General features: G+C 36.5%; 1 protein-coding gene across 6 annotated transcripts in view; it reads right to left on the reverse strand.

The window, feature by feature from the left end:
* Nucleotides 1-24,100, reverse strand: part of Nbea (neurobeachin) — a 657,568-nt gene that overhangs the window by 371,987 nt on the left and 261,481 nt on the right. For 5 of the 6 annotated variants that reach the window (XM_051157179.1, XM_051157174.1, XM_051157175.1 and 2 more), the window contains 9 exons: nt 21,490-21,569; nt 20,508-20,570; nt 20,315-20,412; nt 18,864-18,956; nt 13,994-14,102; nt 5,786-5,867; nt 5,447-5,570; nt 4,331-4,523; nt 794-1,810 (listed from right to left, as the gene is read on the reverse strand). In XM_051157179.1, coding sequence (XP_051013136.1) covers nt 794-1,810; nt 4,331-4,523; nt 5,447-5,570; nt 5,786-5,867; nt 13,994-14,102; nt 18,864-18,956; nt 20,315-20,412; nt 20,508-20,570; nt 21,490-21,569 — 1,859 coding nt within the window. Of the gene's footprint in view, nt 1-793; nt 1,811-4,330; nt 4,524-5,446; nt 5,571-5,785; nt 5,868-13,993; nt 14,103-18,863; nt 18,957-20,314; nt 20,413-20,507; nt 20,573-21,489; nt 21,570-24,100 lie in introns of all 6 variants that reach the window. The other variant, XM_051157177.1, reaches the window with a different exon arrangement.

Consider the following 24,100-nt stretch of genomic DNA (forward strand, 5'->3'; position numbering starts at 1 on the left):
AAAGTCCACAGGGTTAACAAAACTAAAACTTAATTGTCATAATACCATTAAGTCTTAACCATAAAGTATCAGTTTAGTCCAAAAATTAAGCAGTCACAACTCAAATGTCTCAGAAGACATAGTGTTTTCGGCTTAACTGCAGACTGGCCCAAACCACACCACTAACATTTGCTAACTGTCAAGCCTAAGCAGCTTCCTTTTTAAAAAAATAACAAATTCTATCACTGTGTTTGTGAAGAAAACTCTCACTGGTAATAATTCCCAATTTTCTCAGCTATGTAACCTATCTCACAAGGGTGTTGTGGAGACTGAATCTGAGAAATCTACTGCAGTGGCTGGAGCACAGCAGGCATCTGCGAGGTGACAACCCTAACTGTTCCCTATGGCGCATGCTTCTGCAGGCTGGCTCCCGGTCCTCTCTTCTGTAACCCCCAGGACAGGGCTGGCCTGCATCACAGCGTTAGAATGAAGATCGCAGGTACAAAGGGGTCAATGTAGTCAGTCATAAATGATAAGCACGGCCAAAGACCTTAACTGTCACAGTTTAATTTACTGTATGACAGAGGATCGTAGTCCAGAGGTCAAGCAGAATTAGAGCAATGTGACAACATTGGGAACTCAATTCAGATTGCTTGGACATCATATCCATCCGCACACCACTCCATTCTGACAGCCCTACTTTACATGAACTTAAGGGTAGTATTAGTCTAAGAAACCAGTTTGCAGGTAACAGCTCAGTGCCTATCTGATGCTTCTGTTTGTTTACTTCTAGAATTCCTGTGGGATGGCTTACTTGTGTTGTAGCAGTGGTCTGGATTTTTCGGATTTCCTTTCCTGATTCTTTGCCATCATCAGATCGCTCAGTGTCTGAAATTATACTTCCTGCATCAATATTTGGTACAATTTTGCTATTGGAAGACTCTGTTTCCAAGGTTGTAGCAGTCATTTCAGCATAGTCTAAACCCTTAGTTGATGACGCTAATTCTCTTTCAGAGACACTGCTCACTCCATCTGAAGTCGTATGAACTCTGAAGTCTTTCTCTTCCATTATGCTGGATGTGCAAGTTAAGTCTACACTTGCAGTCATGTGAGCAAGCAGTCCAAGATCATCACTGACACCGAGATGCACTTGTGTGTCTTGAATATTTGGGATGATGTGATTGCTGGAAAGTTCTGGAAGTAGTTTCTCTTCCTGTTTCGGTATTTTATCAAAGAGGAAAGATGTGCTACTATTTGGAAGCTCCTCCTTCTCATCTGCCAGTGTGATCAATGGACCATTGTCCTTCTCTTCGTTTTTCTTAATGATACCCACACTTCCGTGCACATTGTTCTGGAGTTTCTCAACGGCGGCACTGTACACATTATCCAACAAGGACTCCACTTCCACAAGGGCACCGTTCTCTCCACCCACCAAAGTCTCCGGTGATAAATCCATGTCATCAAGCTTTACTTCTGTCGCTTCCACTTTCTCTGCTTTTATGTCCACTAGAAGATCATGCACTTCCACGTGCACTCCACTGCCAGTTCTATCTGAAGTTCCAAGGATATCATCTGATACTTTGGTTGACATGAGCAAGTCTCGTGTGTCTGTGCTGACTGGGTAGTCTGTCTCGCTCTCTGGGCTCTGGCTTTGGGAAAGGTCTTCGATCTCCCGGATTTCCATTCCTCCTTTTGCTCCTGTTGTCTGTGAGGAAAGACCAGAGATGGTGCTCACGTTTCCTTTCTTTCCCTTCTTAATGTTCTCCTCCTCTTGGCGCTGATACTCCTCATACATTTTCGCCAGGTATTCTTTGTGTGCTTCATAAGTAACCTAGGAGATAAGTAAAGAGAACACTGAGGTATTATGCATATGCCAAGAGAAAGAAATAAGAGCAACAGAATTTCCATAAAAATAGCAAAAATGGTACAAGGAATTTTAAGATTTAATTAATGAAATAATTGGTTTTATTATGTAATTGGAAACAATGATGAAATACAGCAGTCCATTATTTCCTGACCTGTCTCTACACACATGGCTAACTACAATATTAAGGTTCCGTTATACAGGTTAAGTATCTAATGTTAGGAAACATCATCTGAGAACTTATGAACACTGTTTAGGCTTAAGGACTTGACAGATGATAAGACCCAACATCAAACTACTATGACAGCTTTCACATAGCTACTGTGTTATTGTCACCCATCACAACCACTACTGAAAGTTCCTCTGATGAACTTGTAAGTATAAGACATTTAGAAGGTACTACATAAGGTTCATACACAGATATGTGACTGAATTAGAAATATCAGGACATGTTCTGAACAAGAACTTGTAATTCTTTTCTTTATTATATTAAACTTATTAAAGCAATGACAAATGCAGGGTGCGCATGTTGCAAAATGTAGGACCTCAACAGACACAATTTCTTCTAAAGTTTTCAAATATTAAAAAATATTTTCTTATGGCACACAAAATTAATTTATATTAACCTGAGTACTAATGGGGTTTTTGAATGCCCTTTCCTTAAATAATATCATGATATAAAACCTGTTTCTTATAGAATAAAAAAAAAACCTCCCCATGGGGCTTGCAACCTGTTACCCACGGATCACATCCATTTGTCATCTATTTTGATAAGTAAAATTTTATTATAATACAACTATTAATCGATGCACTTTTACCCTTTGTCTCTTTTCACACTATTCAGATGATATGAGCAGCTCCATCAGAGGCAGGCCAGAAAGCCTGGTCTCTAAAGTCATTTTCTAATCTATTAAAAATAATTATATGAGTTTTCTACACTACAAAACTTAATTGCAACATAGCTGGATTAGCAGCCTAATTTCAGATGTCCATATTTCTTCTCTGATGCTACAGGTTGAGGAGTCACAACTTGGATTGCTAGAATATAATGTGCACATACATGTACTTCTGTCCTTGTCAAAGACAAATGATATTTAAAATTTAATATGGGGAGACAGAATCTTAGAATTAAAAAATATTAAAAGATACTACATGTAGTTGTTTGAATAGGAATGGTCCCCATAGGCACATATATTTGAATGCTAACTCACCAGGGAGTGGCACTATTTGAGAAGGATTAGAAGGATCAGGAGGTGTGGCCTTCATGGAGTAGGTGTGGCCTGTTGAAGGAAGTGTGTCACTGGGAGTGGGCTTTGAAGTTTCAAAAGCACACATTAGACCCAGTGCCTACTACCTATGGATAAGGATGTAGCTCTCAGCCACCTCTCTAGCACCATGCCTGCCCTCATGCCACCACACTCCCCACCATGACAATGAATTCACCTCTGAAACTGTAAGCAAGTCAAAATTTAAATGCTTTCTTTTATAAGCACGGCCTTGCTTATAAGCATTGTCTTGGTCATGGTATGTCTTCACAGCAATATAACACTAACTACAACACTACAATTAAAAATATTATTAAGGGTGCATGCCTTTAATCCCAACACTAGGGAGGCGGAAACAGAAGGACCTTTGTAAGTTTAAGACCATCTGAGTCTACAAAGCAAGTTCCATGCCAGACAGAACTACATAGAGACACTGTCTCAATTACTTTTGGCACCTCTTTTTCTGAGAAAGCATTTCTTATCGGTTTGGGATGTATGGTTTTGGCTAGAGTGACTGGCCCGCCCAAGACCACTGGGATCTACCCATCTTGCTCCCCAGCACAGGAAGTGAAGTATGTGCAGCCACGCCAAGCCTGTTATGTAGATGACGGGGATCTAAACTCAGCTCCTTGTGCTTGTATGAAAAGCACTGTATCCATTTAGTCAAGCCCCGTTTAAATGTATCTATTACTCATTTAAGAATGAAAAAAGTCTGACTACTTTAAAAGTATATCTAAAAGTACATTTCAGCTATTTCATGTAATATACTTGTAAGAATTAGCATGGTTTTGTTAAAAACAAACACAACAACAACAACAACCTGTCCTCATACCTGCTACAAACAAATACAGTAAAATTCTCAACTGAAGGGACAGTGAGATGGCTCACCAGGGAAAGGTGTTTGCCACCAAGCCTGAAGACCCGAGTTCAATCCCTGGAACCTAGAGGTGGAATGAGAGAACCAACTTCCAAAACTACCACAGATGCAAGCATGAACATCCCTCTTCCGACATTAACTTTCAAGTGTTATTAAAATCATTCCTAATTTATAAACATCATGTTCGAGTTAAATGATCCTGAAACCACCTTTAGGTTCTCCAGTCTCACCAAAGGGCAGAAAAAGTACATTATCAAAACTTGGGTAAAGGAATGAGCCATGACTGAGAATGTCCACCAGGTGGCACCAAATGAGCATTTATAAAACAGGCTAGGTTCCTGTTACCTTGGAATGGGCTATTGAGAGTGTGTCCACCCAGACTCTCCAGCCTCCCCATTCATATTTTATTGCGTGATACAAAAGAATCCGGAAAATGTTGTAGACCATCTCAGTAATCTTCTGTTCCTCAGACGTTTTTGGATTGATATAGCCAAGAGAAAACATCCAATCCTGCCATACTGAACACTGCAGTAAGCATCTAAGAAGAAAAAAGGGTTCACTAAAAATATCAAAATTACAATTTACTATTTTGAAATTCAGATAAAATAATTAAAATATAATATGAGTATATAATTATTCTAGTACTCTTTATTCTATCATCTCCATCAATTTCTTTCTTTCTTAAGAGAATTTGAATTGTTAATCAAATCACTTACTAAGTCTCATGGTTAGAGTGAGTTATGGTTTCTGATCTTCTCATTACCATCAGCACTCACAATATACCCCGTGTTATCTACAAACACCCCAATCCAACGGCACTAGCCTGGGTACCACACCACTTTACACACAATACATAAAACTTGTTAGAAACATAGGAAATGAAGCCGGGCGTGGTGGCGCACGCCTTTAATCCCAGCACTCGGGAGGCAGAGGCAGGCGGATCGCTGTGAGTTCGAGTGCAGCCTGGTCTACAAAGTGAGTCCAGGATGGCCAAGGCTACACAGAGAAGCCCTGTCTCGAAAAACCAAAAAAAAAAAAAAAAAAAAAATAGAAACATAGGAAATGACCACATGCAAAAGTTCACGGACTCAGACTGTGCATCATGTCTGAGCTAAGGAACTTTAAATGCATGGCAGAAAAATACTGGTGAATATGGGGCAAACCCAACATAATAAATATTTAAAGGCACTGTTGATGACAGGTGTCAGAGATAGTGACTGCAATTCTAAGTACAAACCGTGTCTCTGTATATTCATATATTCATTTATTAAATATACTAGGACAACTAAATAAAAGCATATAAAATTGATAAAAGTATGATGAAATAAATTACTTCTAAGAAACACAGTCCTTAGCAAGTGATTTAAGAGTATTTAACAAAATATTTGAACTTCTTTTTTGAAAGTGGTTGAAAATCAAGAACACAAAAAATATTAAGCTAGTATAAAAATCACAGCTTACCTTCTATTTTCACGGCTATTGCTGAAAAGCTTAATCATGTCAGATAAGAACAACCGACGGACTTCCATCAATTCTGCACTTGGTGTTGAGTTTTTTAACAAAGTTGCCACTACCTTAAGAATCACTATAAACAAACAAAATCTGAATTAAAATGCAAAGACCTAACGAAGACATGTCACACAAACTAATTTTCAACTAAATGCTTAGCTCTGACAGTGGAGCTGTAACTGTCATGAAATGGGGACCCCAGAAGGACACAGGCAGATACGGAGAACTCTGATTTAGTCCCGCGGTCAGCACATGACTACCACACAACCGTAAAGAGTGACATCTGCTCACTTGGGTTCTGGATTTTCACTGTGGAGTCTGGCTCTGGATGGGGCTTATGCACAACTTGAGTACACACTTGTTCTGTCAAAATCTGAAAGATGAAGAATTTAAACTTCATTTAGAGAAAAAAAGGTAAAAAACTGTAAAATATAGATATAAGAACCCATAAGAGATTTTGAATAATTTCAAATCAAAAGAAATAACTTTCCCAAAAGAACTTTCTAAAATTACATGTCTTAACTCTAAAGTCTATGTCTCAAATTTTACTTACTTTGGATAAAGGCAAAAGCCAGATGCTGTATCTACAGAAGGAAATAATAGTAGCTAATAAAACATTTGTTCTGTTTGAAGTATGCTTTCTGTATACACTTTTCCTTTTCTTCTCATACTAAACAGAGAACAGGGTATTTACATAGATAAATGAGTTATATGAAAAATGAACTGACTTGAAATAAGACACTGGTCTATTATTACTTTAGTGATAAAGACTGGATAGAACTATCTATACCCACTATTTAAAAATGAACAGTGTTAAACTAAACAGTGTCAGAATGCTTTCTTAACAGTGTACTCTAAACATGATTGATTACATAGAGCTGTCAGGTGAGATAAATTTCTCTTTTAATATCATACATCAAAAACAAAAAACAAAAACAGTAGCTGGTCAAATATGGGGCACCAGAGTTTGTGTGAAAGTCAGATCTCCTTCTCCACTTAACAGTGGAGAATGTCCTGTCCATCGGCTAGTCTGGGTAGGGGTTCGAAGTTTACTGCCTATATTTTCCTTAGCTGGTACCATAGTTTGAGGAGGACCCCAGGACCTAGACCCGCCTGTAGTTTTCCAGGACCCTCTGGATCCTTCTATTTCCTCATTCTCCCAGGCTTCTCACACCTAAAATCTCAATAGGATGTCCTCCCCTCTGACCCACTTTCCTGGTAGGTAAAGTTTTTCATGGGGACGTACCCCTTGGACTAGTGTCTCAATATAAGTGAGTATATACCATTTAACTCTTTTTGCTTCTGGGTGAACTCACTCATTATGATAATTTCTAGTTCAATCCATTTGTCAACAAATTTCAGAAATTCCTTGTTTTTAATAGCTGAGTAGTATTCCATAGTGTAAATGTATTTGACCATGTCCTTTGGATGGGGATGCCTGGTGGCACTCAGAGGAAGGATAATAGGTCACCAAGAAGAGACTCGATACCCTATGAGCATATACAGGGGGAGGAGGTCCCCCTCAGTTACAGACATAGTGGAGGGGAATGGGGGGGGAGCAGGAGGGAGGGAGGAATGGGAGGATACAATGGATGGGCTAACAACTGAGATGTAATTTGAATGAATTAATATTAAAAAAGAAAAAAAAAAAACAATAGCTGGTATCTACCAAAAGGAGTTCCTATACCATTCCCAAAAGCCCAAAGTTCAAGATTCCAGATAATTCTCATTATAAACATGATACTCAAAATAACTGCATACTGGCAGGGAAAATACAAGACCATGTTCCCCTATGATAGAGTTCAAACCTCTTTCAACAAAGAGAGAATAAGTCACATGGTTCAAAGCACCACTGATTTTCCTGTTGTCTTTTTAAAGCTTTGCTCTATCATGTGACACTGAGGAAAGTAATGGTAGTGCATATCAATAACCTGCCATAAAGATTACAGGGTCCCTGTGTGAAAGTACTTTTATGACTGTAACATATTCAAATATGAAAGGTTTATACAAGTTATACAAACATATTTGGGAACCAACTTCAGCATTTGTTTGTTAAAAATCAGTTATGTGCCCACACACTGCTTAGTGCTTAGAGATAGAAAACAGTTGTTAAGTGGAGTTACATTTCTAGCATCCATTTACTTAATTAATGTTCTGGAGACATAAATGCATGCTTCTATTAAGCAATAAAATATGGTAAACTGCCATTAAGAACATATGTGAGATTTTAAAAGAGGGAAGGAAACAATGTGTAGAAATAGAGAGAAATAAATGTAGGTATAAACCTTTTATGGCAATTTAAGGCTCAGACAGGTCCTACTGATTCCAGGAGGCATATACAGAAGCAGCTGGAGAACACTCCCCTATGAGCTCTGTATGTATTCAACACTTGCAATGAAGCCACACGTGACAAGGGGCAGACGTGTTGGAAACATAGATAAAGACTGATTTCTAAGAATAAAGGCAACTTTATAAGTGTGGTATTTAATACACATACATATGAATGCAGTACTAAACATTAAATTTGATTTCATTTCATATATATTTCACATTTATTGTGTTACTGGAAACTAGCAATATAGTTTAACAGTCACTATTTATGCATATATCAACTCAATTATAAGAGTTTTAAAGTCACCATGAAATATTTTTATCCCAGTTTTCAGAATATCACCTTAAGTTCACATCACTGATTACTACCATGAGGTTATTTTTTGCAACAGATGATAACAGCCCAAAATGATCCATTCTTCAAACTATGATGACCTCAAAACAGCAATTCATTCAAACACAACTTTACAATTCAGCATGTTCTGCTGAGAGTGCTGACTGAAGCCTAAGTGAAGAAACATAAACTGCTGAGCAGGGCTGAACAACCAGACACTGCCTTTCTAACTTTTAGTTATTTACAATAATCTTGCCTTTAGAAATGAGTTCTTTAATAACTTAGAATCCTTCAAAACTTATTTCTTCGAATCATTGCCACTTACAGGACACACAGAGTGACTAACTGGTAACAGAGCCCAGGATGATTTTCATTCGCACTTCAGAATCTCTGGATCATTCACTGTCTGAGGATCCATATCTATTGAATGTTCTTCATTCTAACAGAGTCAGTAACAGTTTTTCTTTGTTTAGTAAAGACTTAATCAGAGACGCAAACCTGGATACCAGGAGAAACACATGTACTGACATTTGGTAAGATGCTGCTGTATTCACCACTGAGCCAGCCTCAGGAAGTCTGACAGAAATGCAAGTGTGCACATGAAGATGGTATGTTCTAGTTTTAAGACTAGAGGTATATAATTAACTTCCAAATTTAAAATATTTAGAAATTAATTTTCAAATATTATTTCCATGTAAGGGTTCACTGACTGTATTGATTTTCTATTCTACTGTCAATCGCAACTGAAAAGAAGCAGAGGGACAGAAAAGCACGTAAGTAAGTAAATGTTGAGAAACCCAGATAAGCCAAAGCAAGAAAAATGCTAGAAGGTGAAGAGACAAAGTACATCAATACTAGCCACCAGCATTCTGAGCCCCAGGTCTGACGTCATGCCAAGGCTTTGACTCAAAAGAGAATTTTCACATTACAGATTGAAGGCAATTGAGTAATATTTTCCTCTTATACGTAACCTACCTATTTCATGAGCATATGATAGTGGTATTACCTGGGAAAATTATTTAATCTGCAAGTCTCAATAAAAGTATCAGTCTGCAATAAAAGTATCAGTAACTCATATACCTGTCTTAAGACCTGAACTAATAGACACAAAGCTTTCATGAAGGTTAATGTCCCACAAAGTACCCAACAAATGGAAGTTACTATTATGAAAAAATAAAATATCAGACACTATCAAATCTTTAGAAGGAGTTCTTATGACATTTCTGCTTGAGAATTCCATTAATCTGAATCTCATGACTCAATCATGAATTCTTGTATAATTCACAGACAATATTATTGTTATATAATATACTTTCATTGATGTCCCAAATTTCACAGGGTACGACATTGGGAGTACTTGCTACATGTTTGTTCATGTCACCAAATTACAACTATGAAGATGGCCTAACCGTTCTTTCCTAATTGCTCATTTACCTTTCCTGCATAGATCAGAATCATAACTTAATAGTTTCCTCAAGTTTCATCCCTTGTTCTCATTTACTTTTTTTGTGATTCAGTGAATAAATGTAGTCTACTGGCATGAACTTTTAAAATAAAATTATGTATGATGCCAAAAAAAAAAACCCAACCAAACAAACCACACACACACACACACACACACACACACACACACACACACACACACACACACACACACGAAGGAAACCACCTCACTATACTGCACAGTGATATCCACTATATGGGTAAATTATTCAGTTTTGTATATAATACTTAAAAAAGGAAACTTTCATAAATCAGTACAGCATTGATAGCTATTAGAGCACACCAATCAAGCAATCTGAGGAATGACTAACAAAAGTTAGCATATAAAATTCAGAAGCAATAAAACAGGCAGACCAAGATCTTACTCACACCTATATTTGCACATGAGAGCAGGTGAAAATAGATGGCATAAAATAGCAAGAAGGAATGCTAAAGATCAAGGAGTAGAAGACTAAGGCCTGGGGACCATATACAGCAAACTCTCCTGTAATGCAGTCTTACTGAAATACAGCCTAGTTGAGTCATAATATCCATTGCTCCTTCGAGAACCATATAACTCACAAAGCCTAAATAGTTTTACTGTTCCATTACCAGAAACGGCTACTTTTGCCATCTAAAAATCAATATACTGTAATAAAAATACATTAGCAATATATATTATTGGATATTAAGAAGAGCTGAAGGCTATGTATAAGATGATACTCTGTAAGTGTTGCCTGTGTGAGACAAAATCTTTATACTTCTGAGTAGCAGTGAAGGCACAGGTGTATTTAATGTTGTGTTCATAATGAATGCATCTGAGGTCTCTTTGTAAATCACAAGTAAAGCACAGTGTTTAAGAGCAGAGAGGAATTACATTTCTCAATTGAAGTAGTGCAAAGGCTAGCATGCATTAGTTAGGATGGTATTCCTGTAACATCTACTTGCCTGGGTCACATTGCAAAGTCATTCATGACTATGCTGGTGCAGATTTAGATTCCTAGACAATTTTATTTGTAGATCCTGAATACATTTAAACTATCCCATCTGAGAAATGTACAAAACCTGGAATGGAATCAAATATGGACCATAGTTTACATGAAAAAGGGAGTTAGAATTTATCCTTTATTATTCTGAAATCTACAACACTATCTACAATGATAATGTATTATCTTTATCTGAACTTAATATTGTTGATGAGCACTTTGGCATAACTGTAGCTCCCATGTAAGAGACCCAAAGCCTTCCTGTCTATATCCATAACAAAGAATACATAATACATTGTCTCTTCAAATTGTGAGTTTAGAAATAATGTTTTTCTATTTGAAAATGACAGGAACACAGTAGTTTCTAGAAAGAAATAAAATTAAAGTAAGGCTTTTTATTTTTAGTCAAGCGCCTTATGAATTACTGTGAAGTTACAGCACCACTGTGTACCAGGCAAAGACGGGAGAGGCTGGCAAGCACGACTGCAGGGACTGACAAAACCAATCAGCAGCCTGCCAGTAAAGCTGTACATGAACTATGAAATTTGTATCTCACATAAATTGTACATGTCATGCATTAGTTTGCTCTTGACTAATTTCAACACTTAAAATAATAATAATAAATGTCCTTCACTTGTGTGTGTTTACATGACAAGACAAGACAAGAAAGGAACACTGCAAACAAGTGAAATAGTAGAATCAAGATTAATATACAGAAATAGTCCTGACATTTTACTGGCGTTTGTAAGGCAGTAAATGTGCAGATTACTTTGTGTGGCAGCTTGAATGAGAATGGCTCCATAGGCTAAAATATTCGCAGGCTTAGTGCCCAGATGGGGAACTATTTGGAAAGATTAGGTGGTGTAGCCTTGCTTGGGTAGGTTGTCACTTGTTAGAGGAGGTATGACACTGGAGAAGGACTCTGAGAATTCAATAGCCACCAGGCAGTGTTACCTTCTCTGCCTGCCTATTCTCAGCCATTGCTCCAGCATGCAGCTGCTAGCATGCAGCCATGCTCCTGGCCATGATTATAATGGACTAACCCTCTGAAACTCTAAGCAAGCCCACAATGAAATGCTTTCTTTTTAAATTTTTTACTTAAGTAATACATTCAGATTACATCTCAATTGTTATCCCCTCACTTGTATTTTCCCATTCCCCTCCCTCCCTCTTTCACCCTATTCCCTCCCCTAGGTTTGTGACAGAAGGGGACCTCATCCCCCACTATAAGATCACAGCCTATCAGGTCTTTTCCTGGTACCCTGCTTACTCTTCCTCTGAATGTCACCAGATCTCCCCGCCAAGGGGAAGTGGTCAAATAGGGGGCACCAGAGTTCATATCTGAGTCACTCCCTGCTCTCCACACAATTGTGGAGAATGTGGTGTCCATTGGCTAGATCTGGATAGGGGTTCTAGGTTTACTGCATGCATTGTCCTTGGTTAATACAGTAGTTTGAGCTGACGTGCTTAGGTCCAGATCCTTGGTGGTCTTGGATCAGCCTTGATGATCTTCTTGTAGGTTTCTAGGACCCTCTGGATGCTTTTATTTCCCCATTCTTCCTTACCTTTCGCACCTAGAGCCCCAATAAGAAGTCCCAGCATCTATCTCAATCTCCTGCTAAGTGAAGACTTTCAGGGGATATCTCTGTTGGGCTAGTGTCCAATTATAAGTGAGTATAATGCCATGTGTATTTTTCTGGGTCTGGGTTAACTCACCCAGGATGATCATTTCTAGTTCCATCCATTTACCTACAAATTTCAGGATTTCCTTGTTTTTAATAGCTGAGTAGTATTGCATAGTATAAATGTACCACAGATTCTTTATCCATTCTTTTTAAAAATGTATTTATTTATTATGTATACAATGTTCAGCCTGCATGTACACCTGCAGGCCAGAAGAGTGTACCAGATATCATCATAGATGGTTGTGAGCCATCATGTGGTTGCTGGGAATTGAACTCAGGACCTCTGGATGAACAGTCGGTGCTCTTAACCTCTGAGCCATCTCTCCAGTGTCCCCCATGGCTAATCACAAAGATCTTTATCCATTCTTTAACTGAGGGACATCTAGATTGTTTCCAGGTTCTGACTATTACAAATAAGGCTGCTATGAACATGGTTGCTCAGAACTAAACAGAGAATTCTCAACAGAGGAATATCCAATGTCTGAGAAACAACTAAAGAAATGCTGAACATCCTTAGTCATCAGAGAAATGCAAATCAAAACAACTCTGAGATTCCATCTTACAGCCATCAGAATGGCTAAGATCAAAAACTCAAGTGACAGCATATGCTGGCAAGGATGTGGAGAAAGGGGAACACTCCTTCACTGCTGGTGGGAGTGCAAACTTGTACAACCACTTTGGAAATCAATTTGGCGCTTTCTCAGAAAACTGGGAATAGGGCTTCCTCAAGACCCAGCTATTCCACTCCTTGGATTTTACCCAGAAGATGCTCTACCACACAACAAGGAAATGCTTTCTTTTAAAAGAGTTGCCTTTGTCAAGGTATCTCTTCAGAACAGCGAAACAGTGACTATGACACTTTTGATACAAGGGTTGAGAGAGGGTTTCTATATAGAAATGATGAGATTTTTAACACAATTCAAGACATCACTTTTACAAACGGTTCTTCATCTGAGTGTCAACTCTATCTTAAGGTGGGGGATAATTATTGCATATGAGAAAGGGAAAAGAGTAAATGATGTGGAAGTAGAGCTAATATTCACACTGTATGTGAATAAGGTCTGTGTCAGAAGCAAAACAGTAAACCTAAAGTAAAAAAAAAGTCCTTAGACAACACAGGACATTGCAAAACAATGACATGTGCAAGTGTTTCCAAAAGAAGAAAATAAAAGATAAGCATCTGTCTCAGAATTTCTATTGTTATGACAAAAAATCATGACTAAAAGCAACTTGTGGAACAAAGGGTTTATTTCAGTTCACAATTCTCAGGTCACACTCTGTCTCTGAGGGAAGACAGGGCAGGCGCTCAAGGTAGGAGCTGAGGCAGAGGATATGGAGGATATGGAGGAAAGCTGCTTCCTGGCTTGCTATCCAGGGCATCCTCAGCCTGTTTTTTTTTTTTTTTTTTTTTTTTTTTAACACAACACAAGACTACCTGCTCAGGGGTGGTACAGACACTTCCAGGTCAGTTATTAATCATGAGCTTTCCCACAGGCCAATCTTTTCTCAACTAAGGTTCCCTGATAAACACCAATGAACAAAGTATTCATCCTCATCTGTAATGATTGGGATGCTAACTGGCTTAAGTAGTGATCTCCATCACATAAGAAAAGAGGTTCCGGTATATACCCTAAGATTTTCTGTCAGCTTTTTTTTTTTTTTTTTTTTTTTTTTACTTTACCTCATAAAGTGTGTTGTATGTGGTGACAGTCACAGTGTTTGTATGCAGCATCAACCTTTCTCCAAGAAGAGTGAAGAGACTATGGGTATGCATAATTTCAACTTTTCGCCTGGAGAGAATGAAGGTAAACATCATGAGACACACTGAAGTTTATGAGCACATGACTCTGGGCTAAAAAAACACACTTACAAACAGAGGCAGAATCATACAATTAATTTTTTTTGTCCACTTGCATCTATAAAAAGCAGCAACAGTTTATAATATAGCTATCTGCTTATATATACAAAAATGCTAATAACACATATCTGCAAATATGCTACAACTTTATCTAAATAGCTCTAAAAATTGTCCATAAATGAAACATATTTAAATTGCATAACCATATATGATGATTGGAAGTTATTATTCCCAGATTCTAGTAATTATCTATCATGTTTTTATATTTTTAGCTCTGACACACAAGACACATAAACACAAGTCTGTAATCTAGTCTGTATCAACTCTTAACATAAAAACAATCTAAACGATGATAAAAGTGACCACTTGATCTTGGAGTCACAGAGAGTAATCCTCCATTTCATGAGTGCTTATGTCTGCAGATGCCCACAGATGAAAGTAACGCTGCTCTACTTACTTCCATTTCAGGGTTTCCCTCCTGTTTTGGTATGAATGTAAAATGTCCCCTGTAGGCTATTGTATGTGAACACTTGGTTCCTACCTGTTGTCACTGCTCCAGAAGATTGTAGAACCTTCAGAAGACCATGCTGTCTCTGTGCCCCTCCTCCAGCACTGGGGTTATACACATGTACCACCATGCCTGACTTTTACATGGATGCTAGGGATCCTGTTTCAAGTCCTCATGCTTATGAGACAGGCACATTATTGATTCAGCATCCTCCCTAGCCTAAGTTTTTTTTTTTTTTTAAAGAAGAAATTGTGTAAAAGTATGCAGTCACAAAAATGGAGTGTCTGTCAGTGATCTACTCCCCTCGTGTTCAGGAGTAACTGATGCATAACTTCAGTTTCTGATTTCCAGATATGTCTTTATAATTTTATTAGAAGGACATACATTTTTAAAGTTATAAATTTTTAGTACTTAAATAAATGGCTCTTACATCATTTCCTTTCACAATTTTATTGACTAAGAGGTCAAAGGTAGTTTAAAATCATTAAATTTCACCCTTAAGAACATTAGGTAACTAAATTTCATGTCAGTGTATGAATATATATTAATTCAGTTATCTTTCTCCTGCTATCTTCTATCATGTTGTCTCTGACATCTTATCAGCAGCAGCAATGTTGCATGGGCAACTATGCTCATATGTAATTACGAACATTACAAAGAGTAACTATCTTTTAAAAACTTGTTACACTGTTCCCTAATATCAGTATATCAATTGTAAAATTTCCAATAACGTATACTAAAGTCATAAGTTTTTAAGTCTGTCACCTTGATGAGTAATAAAGGACCATTTTTTCCTTTTTCATTCTTCCTGTTTATTATCAAGTCTAGTTTCCTCTGCAATGATTTTTCATTGTATATTCATTCAATATATTATCCTTCATTCCAAATCTTACTTTTTAAAATTATAGTATCTATATCATGAAACATCTTTCTTTCAAACACCAAATTTATTAACTTGGCTATGTCGTTTATATTTGCATATTTTGAAACTTTTTCCTAATCAAAACTGATATTAAATTACATTTTCTAAGAGCTTTAAAATTTTCTTTTCAAATATTTTACTAACTCTACTGTCATAATGCACACACTATAAAATTCACTTTGTAGACATATAATAGAGTGAACCCTCTGAACAACTCCATCGTGTCTTGTGACTATCCCAAAAGCCACTTTTAAAGCATGCTCACCATTCTGAAAGTTCCCTTGGCCTCATTTACACTCAATTCCCATTCAATGCCAGTCTCTAGCAGCCATAAATCTTCACTGTAAACATTTCACAAAAGAGGAATCCTAAAATGTGTAGCTTTTTGCATGTTTTTTCTGAGTATCATATTTAGAGGACGCATTATGTCATAGCATGTGAAGTTTGTTAAGACATGCCAGTGTGTGAGCTCACACTTATTTCATCTCCAGTTGATGCGACTTTGGATCCCTTCTCCATTACTTAATCATACACACTGGTATCAGGAACACTCAAGAGCAATGCCAGATGGAAATGAGTTCTCTCTTCTCTGAAGCAGAAATCTAAGAATGCAAGTTCCATGCTAGGGTTGAATTATTAATATTTTTCTTCTTAAGAACTAAAAAAATTTAGAATATGGCTCGAGACTTTCATTACAATAGGAATCCATAGGAATTCAATAATTGTCTTCTGTTCTGAGTTTATTTCCATATGGTTTAACTGTCTTCAAATTTTGTCACATACTTTTGGACCAGACCATATTTATAAGGTTCAATTTTAAAGTATCTTGCCAGTTCCCCATCTTGGTTTCTGTTGCTGATTAATTTCATCTGACTTAATTCTGTTTTTGTCTGAGGTATAGTTTGTTTAATCCAAGACTTTCCTAATACCTCTGCAGTCCAATCAATATATGGCATATCCTGGAGTATACCCTGTAAATCTTCTGCTGGCTTTAAGAGTGTCCTACAGAAGCCAAGATATTACCCTGCAGGATGCCAGGCATAAGTGCTAACATGGTGCTTCCAGGAATATTAGTTATTGGGGGAAATCCTTTTCATATCTCTACTATGTCTTATATAGTCACGATTCCTCTTTTTCTTGTGATTTAAATTATACTTTGTAATTTTTTTTTTTTACTTAAAATCAGCCTTCATTATTTTTGCTATTTCAGGAACGATTAATTACTACTTCCCTCTTTCAGCATTCACTCAATTCATTTGGAAGTTTGTTTTTGTTTTGTTTGTTTGTTCTAACATTTTCTGTATCATCATTCCTTCCTGTGTTTCCTTCTTGTGTACTGACAGCTGTGTCCATTCCTCTAAGCATGTATTCTATGTATGTAGATGCTTTGCCTGTATGTATATTTGAGCACCATGTGCAAGCAGTGCTCGTGGAGACTATAAAGGAGCACAGGCCCCTCGGGAACCTCGCTTACATATGGTTGTGAGCGCTGTATGGGTGCTGGGAAAGAGCCTGGGCTTCAGGAGAGCAGCCAGGGCTCCTACCTGCTGACTCACCACTCCAGCCCCAACTTTTAAATTGAGCTTTGTTCTCACTTCAAGTTATTTCATGTCCATAAGATAATGTCAGTTTATTTCAACATTTTAGAACTCATCATAGATGTCTACTACAATGCTAGAAAATTTCACCAAGTTTCCCCTGGTATGTGAAGGTATATCATGCTCTTATTTAGATGCTTTTCCTTTTGACTTCACAGACTGAAACTGAAACATCTTAAAGCTTTAAATTACAAGTGGATCTAAATTCTATTTTATTAGTGATTTAACGTTCAACATTATAAAATATACTCCATCCACACACAGCTACTGCTTCTTAGCTTGCATATTCCTTCGTCCAAATAAGATCACGACTCTTACTATTTTTTCCTTTGTATTTATGTGGTCTTCCCTGCTCATTCGTATGGTCTCTGTCTGTCTCAGTCATGTGAGTATTATACAGACAAACAAAACCACGTTTTACTTCTGCAATCAATTGTAACTTTTTTCTTAGAAGAGTGATTTTAAAATGTTTTACATTTATTTTTACAAATGATGTCTATTGTTACATATACTTCATCTTAAGTTACATTTCCCTTTTAAGAGATCCACTGTATATATTCTTGGTTTTATCCACATAGATCAGTATTTTGAAAGCTTTAAAATTTTGTGAAACTAATTCCTTTTCTAAATTTAAAATGGCAAACAATGCTCCATTTTTTTTAAGGCATTGTTTCACAACTGTAAGTCTCAACAGTCAGACTTTCAACTCAAAATTTTAGGGCGTATTTCATATGCTGGCTTATATGAAAATCCAGTGAATTTCTGGACTTATTCCATGCTTCTGTTTTCCTCAGTCTTACCCACGTCACTCTAGGTATGTCATGTAGGTATTATTAGGTCATTAAAAAAGTGAAAAGTCTGACCTTCCTACTAACTTATACTTGTTTTCCTTTCACTTCTTTCTGTTAAATTTATTGAGTGTTTTCCATCAGTAATTAGTATTTTTCCATCCATTCTAAATTGGCTGAATTCTGTTCTCATCAATTTTCTGTGAATTAAGAAACAATGTCTTGTGTGCTCACAAATGCGGCAGCATCCTTTTGCTTTTACTCTACAGCTGTGTTTTAGAGCAACAATATGGAAAAGGTCATTTCTTTATTTAGGCACCAAACAAATTTGGCAACATTGAGATTTGGGGAAATATCAGGCAGCAACATGTAAGACATTACCAATTATGTTCCTTTGCACAGAGCACAGCCCTTCAACAGAACACTTATGTTCTGGACAGCATGGTGTGCACTTGCTGCTTACAGAAAATGAGTTTGGGGAAATTCACAATCACAAAATATCAATGGGACTCACTGCTAGAAAAGAAGAATTAAACCAATTTAAATAAACTATCACCGCAGTTTGCCGGCCTGAGAGCCCATCTCCTGGAGAACTCAGTGTTCTCAAGGAAGTTTTCATTTAACTCATATAGATGTATACTTCATTTTAACAAATCTATTTCATTTTATTCTTATAATTCATAATTTATCTATATTAAAATGCATAAATTAGCTATATTATTTGAATTGTGGTCTTGTTCTATAATCTATTATTATATACATTTTCCATAGTACATTGTCTATTAAAATTAATTTTCATATATTAAAAATGAAATGCAAAACTCATTAAAAACTTCAACAGTTATTTCTATAACTCATTATGAAAACATCAACTTACTTATGACCTAAATGCTTCAAAAAATATCCCAGAACTTTCAGTGCTTGGACCCAGATACTTTCACTCTTAGAAGCCAACAATTTGTAGATCACCCTAAAAAACAAATAATCTTTTAAGCAATTAAATAATATTACAAAGGAAAAAGTACTTTATAAATAGAAGCATTGCTTTCCAACACACTGGATGCATACTTCTGTTACAACTTTTAGCACCTGAACATGCTGACTTCACCCTACTTGTGACTGCTGAATGACCCACAGGCAGACACCTACCTTGTTATTTCTGTTCTAAAAATTTGGAGATTATTTTCATATTAGAAAAGAACAGGATCCTAACACAGAGTTATTACAATAGCAGAAAATAACACACAAATCCATTGGTGAATGCGATTATGGGATATAAATATTGATAATTATAACTTACCTCTTCAAGTTCACTGTATTCACCAGAAACATTTGTTTCAGGTCTTACAGGTATAAATATGTCACATTATTAGCTGCACAGTTCAATGGGCCCTTATCACCAGGGCTTCTTATGTCCAACTAAAGTAACAGCAAAATTGGGTCTGGAGATATAGCTCAGTGGTGAGCTTTGTCGCTTGTGTGCTGTGAGTTTGAGCCCCAGTACCACAAGTAAAATAAAACAACAAGAACTAAATGAAATTTATTCTTTTTAATTTTGTTCTTTCTGTTGAGAGGGAAAAAAACAAAGGAAAGAAAAGAAAAAAATAAAAAGAAAAAAAGGGAAATCTCTAGGAGTTAAATTATAGGTTTAGGTTCATGAGAATTCTAATCGAGAAATTGTGATTCCCTTATTGGTAATTAATTCATAATTGCCACAACTACTGTCACTTTTCAAATCACTTTAATTTTGGTATTTGGTTCTAAAATATCTTTCAAATCTGTAATTATCACTATTACACCACCACTCATGCCTCAAGGCATCATCTTTACAGCAATTAGTAAAATAATTTCTGATGCTCTCACTACATTAGGTTTTCTCTTTTCATTCATATTTCTGACTATAAATCATACACACACACACACACACACATACACACACACACACACACACACACACACACACACACACACACACACACACATATATATGATACTGATCACTAAATCTGGTTGGTCTGTGTGTCCCTTATTCTCCATAATTCTCTTATATCTTCTTTTTCTAAAATGCACCATGTTCTTTATTGTCCTCTCGCAAATAAATAATTAAATCGTAAGGCTTTTCCTACTATGTACGGCTTTTCCTAGTATATAAGGCTTTTCCTACTACGTAGCAATTGCAATCATTCATCTTCACACTTAAGACCATGTCTATACTGTTCTTTGGCTCCTCGAGAATATGAGAACTGGAAGCTTTTCTCTTGTTTACCTTCTTACATTCAAAGAATAGTCTTGGGTGCACAACTAATACCACTGCTATTATGATCATACCGTATTCCATTTCTTTGATCAAATGCTGGTATCATTGAGGCTGGGTGTTCTGACATTAAGGCCACTAATAACTGTAATACATCATGAATATTTTCATCCTGCATAATATGAAATACAAATATTTATTTAGTTAAAAGTTTGCTCAAGATCTCTGAATAAAAAATTAAAATGAAAGATATAAAATATATTCTACCTCATGCATTGTAAGCAAATAATTTAATATACTCTGAAGTTCATCTTCTTTCACACCTCGGTCCTAATTAAAAAATATTTCATTAGTTAATTAAAATCTGAAATTAAGACTTTAAAGAAAGGCGTAAAATCAGTGATAGAAGAGTAAACAAAAACTTAAAAAACAATTTATTCGATACAATTCCCCCATGTTTCAGAGCTTAACTGTTAAAACTTAGGGTCAAGAGTGCAGCACAAGAGCCGGGCGTGGTGGCGCACACCTTTAATCTCAGCACTCAGGAGGCTGAGGCAGGCGGATCGCTGTGAGTTTGAGGCCAGCCTGGTCTACAAAGTGAGTCCAGGATGGCCAAGGCTACACAGAGAAACCTTGTCTCGAAAAAGAAAAAAAAAAAAAAAAAAAAAAGAGTGCAGCACAAGCTTTTAGACTGAGATTTCAGGACCCAGAGGCAGGGGGATCTGTCAGTTCAAGGCCAGCTAGAACATAAACAAGACCTTGTCTCAGTAACAATAACAAAAAGTTAGCATATTGTGATGATTTTGTGTTACTATGTTATTGTTATCTATTCCTTCTCTAAACCACTGAAAATTCAAGAGTTTATGGGATCACCCTTTACGTACTGTTATACAATTTTGTCTGTGCACTCCCTTTAAACCACCTTACTCTTAAAAACCTTGCATGTCAGAACACTGAAATCTTAGCTAAAATGGAAACATGTCATTTTCTAGAATAAGGTATTTATGTTCAATTCTTTTTCATATATTCATTGTCTCATTGGCCACATCTCCTTTTAGCTAATCCATATCTCTTAGCATAGGCCATCTCAGCATGTATTTAACCAAAATTTAAGTGCAAAAAATGCTACTTTTACAGAATTTGTAGAGCAACATGAGGAGGCGTTCTTAATAATGACAACGATTTTAAAACTTTGACAACAGTTCCTTTTCACCCAATACAATGCAATTGTAAAATAAAGTTCTTTTACCTTTAAGATAAGCTGTTTCAGAAAAAGCAGCATAAAAGCCCGAAGTGATATGATTTCTTTCTGTGACGGCCGGGGACCATCTAGAAAGAAAATAAGCCATGCCAGTAAGTAAAACTAATGCAATTATATTTAGTTATGTAGAATTGTTTTCTGTTTATTTAATTATGTAGAATTATTTATTGTTTTAAAAATCATAATATAATTGTTGCTTGTGTTTTACAATTTCAAAAATATAAGAATAAAATTAATATTCAGGCATTTGACAATTCCACATTATTTCCTGAATGTTAGGTTTAGGAGGAAGATCTGATTTAAGTTTCTAATCTATCATTACCAACCGATAAGCCCATGATCACCTAATATTAACATGGATGCTTTACTTTTAATTTTACTAACTTAGTAAGCTTCCAAAATATTCCAGAAAAATATTTTCCAGAAAAAATATTTCTCTGGCCTGTTTCTCTCTATTTATAGACTCTTTTTAATCCCATGTATCATATAGAAAATTGTCCTACACTACCTCCTGACAATTAGTATTTTTGCATCCTTTTCTCCCATGTAAAATGCATACAGAGTAGCCATAGTTTTGCCTACTTTTGCCAATGACAAAATAGCTAACATTTCTCATCAATACTTGACATTATTTTTTAATAGCCTGGCTCACTGTGATTTATAAAACATGCAAACATGGAAAGAATCCAGAAATGCCTTAAGTTTGTTATTACTTCATTGTAAAGATGAAGATGATCATACTGCAACAACATAGGGCATCTTAGGACAAAATGTATGTGAGGTATATGTGAAGCAATGAGGACAGGGTGTCAATAATCTAAATTATAAACACACAGTAATAGTTAATTATGAACACACTTGTCACACTCTTTACAGCAAACATCATGCTGGAGAAAAACAAGCTCATGTGCATGTTATCTGTATTCCATAAATTCATTTTTAGTAAAAATAAAATGTAAAAATAAAAGTAAGATTTATTGGACAAATTAAAGATTAAGAGCAAAACAAATCATAATGTTATACCAGTAGTTCTCAATCTTCCTAATACTGAGACCCTTCAATATAGTAATTCATGTTGTGATGACACTCGATCATAAAATTATTTCATTGCTACTTCACAACTGTAATTTTCTATTGTTATGAATCATTATTTAAATATCTGATATACAGAATATCTGACCCCAAAGGAGTCATGACCCACAGGTTAATGATAATCAGTGCTTTACACCATTGTTAAAACTGAGGTAATGAAGGCAGGCCTGGTGCTGCACACCTATTATCTCAGCACTCAGAGAGGCAGAGGCAGGCGGATCTCTGAGTTCGAGGCCAGCCTGGTCTACAGAATGAGTCCAGGACATCCAAGGCTACACAGAGAAATTCAGTCTCCATAAAACAAAAACAAAAAAGAAAACAAAACAAAAACCTGAGGTAATGATATAAGTGTTAAAACACTGATTTAACAAGATAAGAAAATAAGTAAATATATTAACATAGCTAATGGGAGCCAGTTCCCACTATCAAGAAAATGATGCAAATACCAAAAACCTTAATGCTGGCCTGAGCCACGTGGCTTTAAATGGAAATGGAGCACGGTGTGTATGCACCACTGTGCACACCCATGTCGTTGTACTTCCTAGACCTGTCCACTAGGAGTATGAAAAGAGGATATACTAAAACTAACACTCATATCTTAGTCTCTAAAAATACACAGCCCATTAAGCAAGCAAGGGTTCTTTAGAGAAACAGGGTTAGGACAAGAAAGATATAATAAGAAGTGAGAATATTTTGTGATGTGTGGTAAGGAAATACTACAAACTCATGGACCTCTGCCATGAAGGCACAACATTTCGTATGAAGCTTCCTACTGGACAAATCTGGAAAAATGTAAGCATCCAAATATATAAGGACACCACCCAGGAGCTGGTGCACGGCTTTCTGACAAATCCTTCATCGACATGTTTCCATGTAGAACTGCCATATGCCACGCTCATTCCTGTACAGCATGCTCATATATGTTTATGAAATAAAACAACAGAACTCACTGTGCAGAACAGATGTTATAGCTACATTAAACTAAAGTTACTACAGGGCCCTTTCAGAGAAAGCAACCAGCTGCTAACATAATACACGGAATAAAAGAGGGATTCGTGATTCCTTGCTGATATAAAAACCTGAAAACAAACACATACAGAAGAAAAGCACATTCTCTCTGACAGCAGTATGCAAACTATTATGTTAGAAAATATCAGTCTTGAAAGCTGACAGAGTAAGATAAATTCCATCAAGATTCACTTTAAAATAAGTAGGTGACGTTTAGTTGCAGCACAGGGTATGTACAGTCTTAACAAAGGAGACGAAACCCTATACAAGCATTTACACTGAACAGCACTAGACACAGGCAGCTGAACATCATGTAGTTCGTTGACAGGACAGGTTGAGATAGAAACAGGATTTCTGTACAATTCCTGCCAAAAATGGAAAACCTGAGTCACCATAAAAAAATACATACAAATCCAAACTGAAGGGTCTCCAAAATCTGCCTGTGCTTTTCAAAAATGTCAAGGACCTAAAAGTCCAAAAACTCTTCAAAGACCCAGCA

Source organism: Acomys russatus, chromosome 15 (genome assembly GCF_903995435.1).
Source record: "Acomys russatus chromosome 15, mAcoRus1.1, whole genome shotgun sequence".
Taxonomy (NCBI): Eukaryota; Metazoa; Chordata; class Mammalia; order Rodentia; family Muridae; genus Acomys; species Acomys russatus.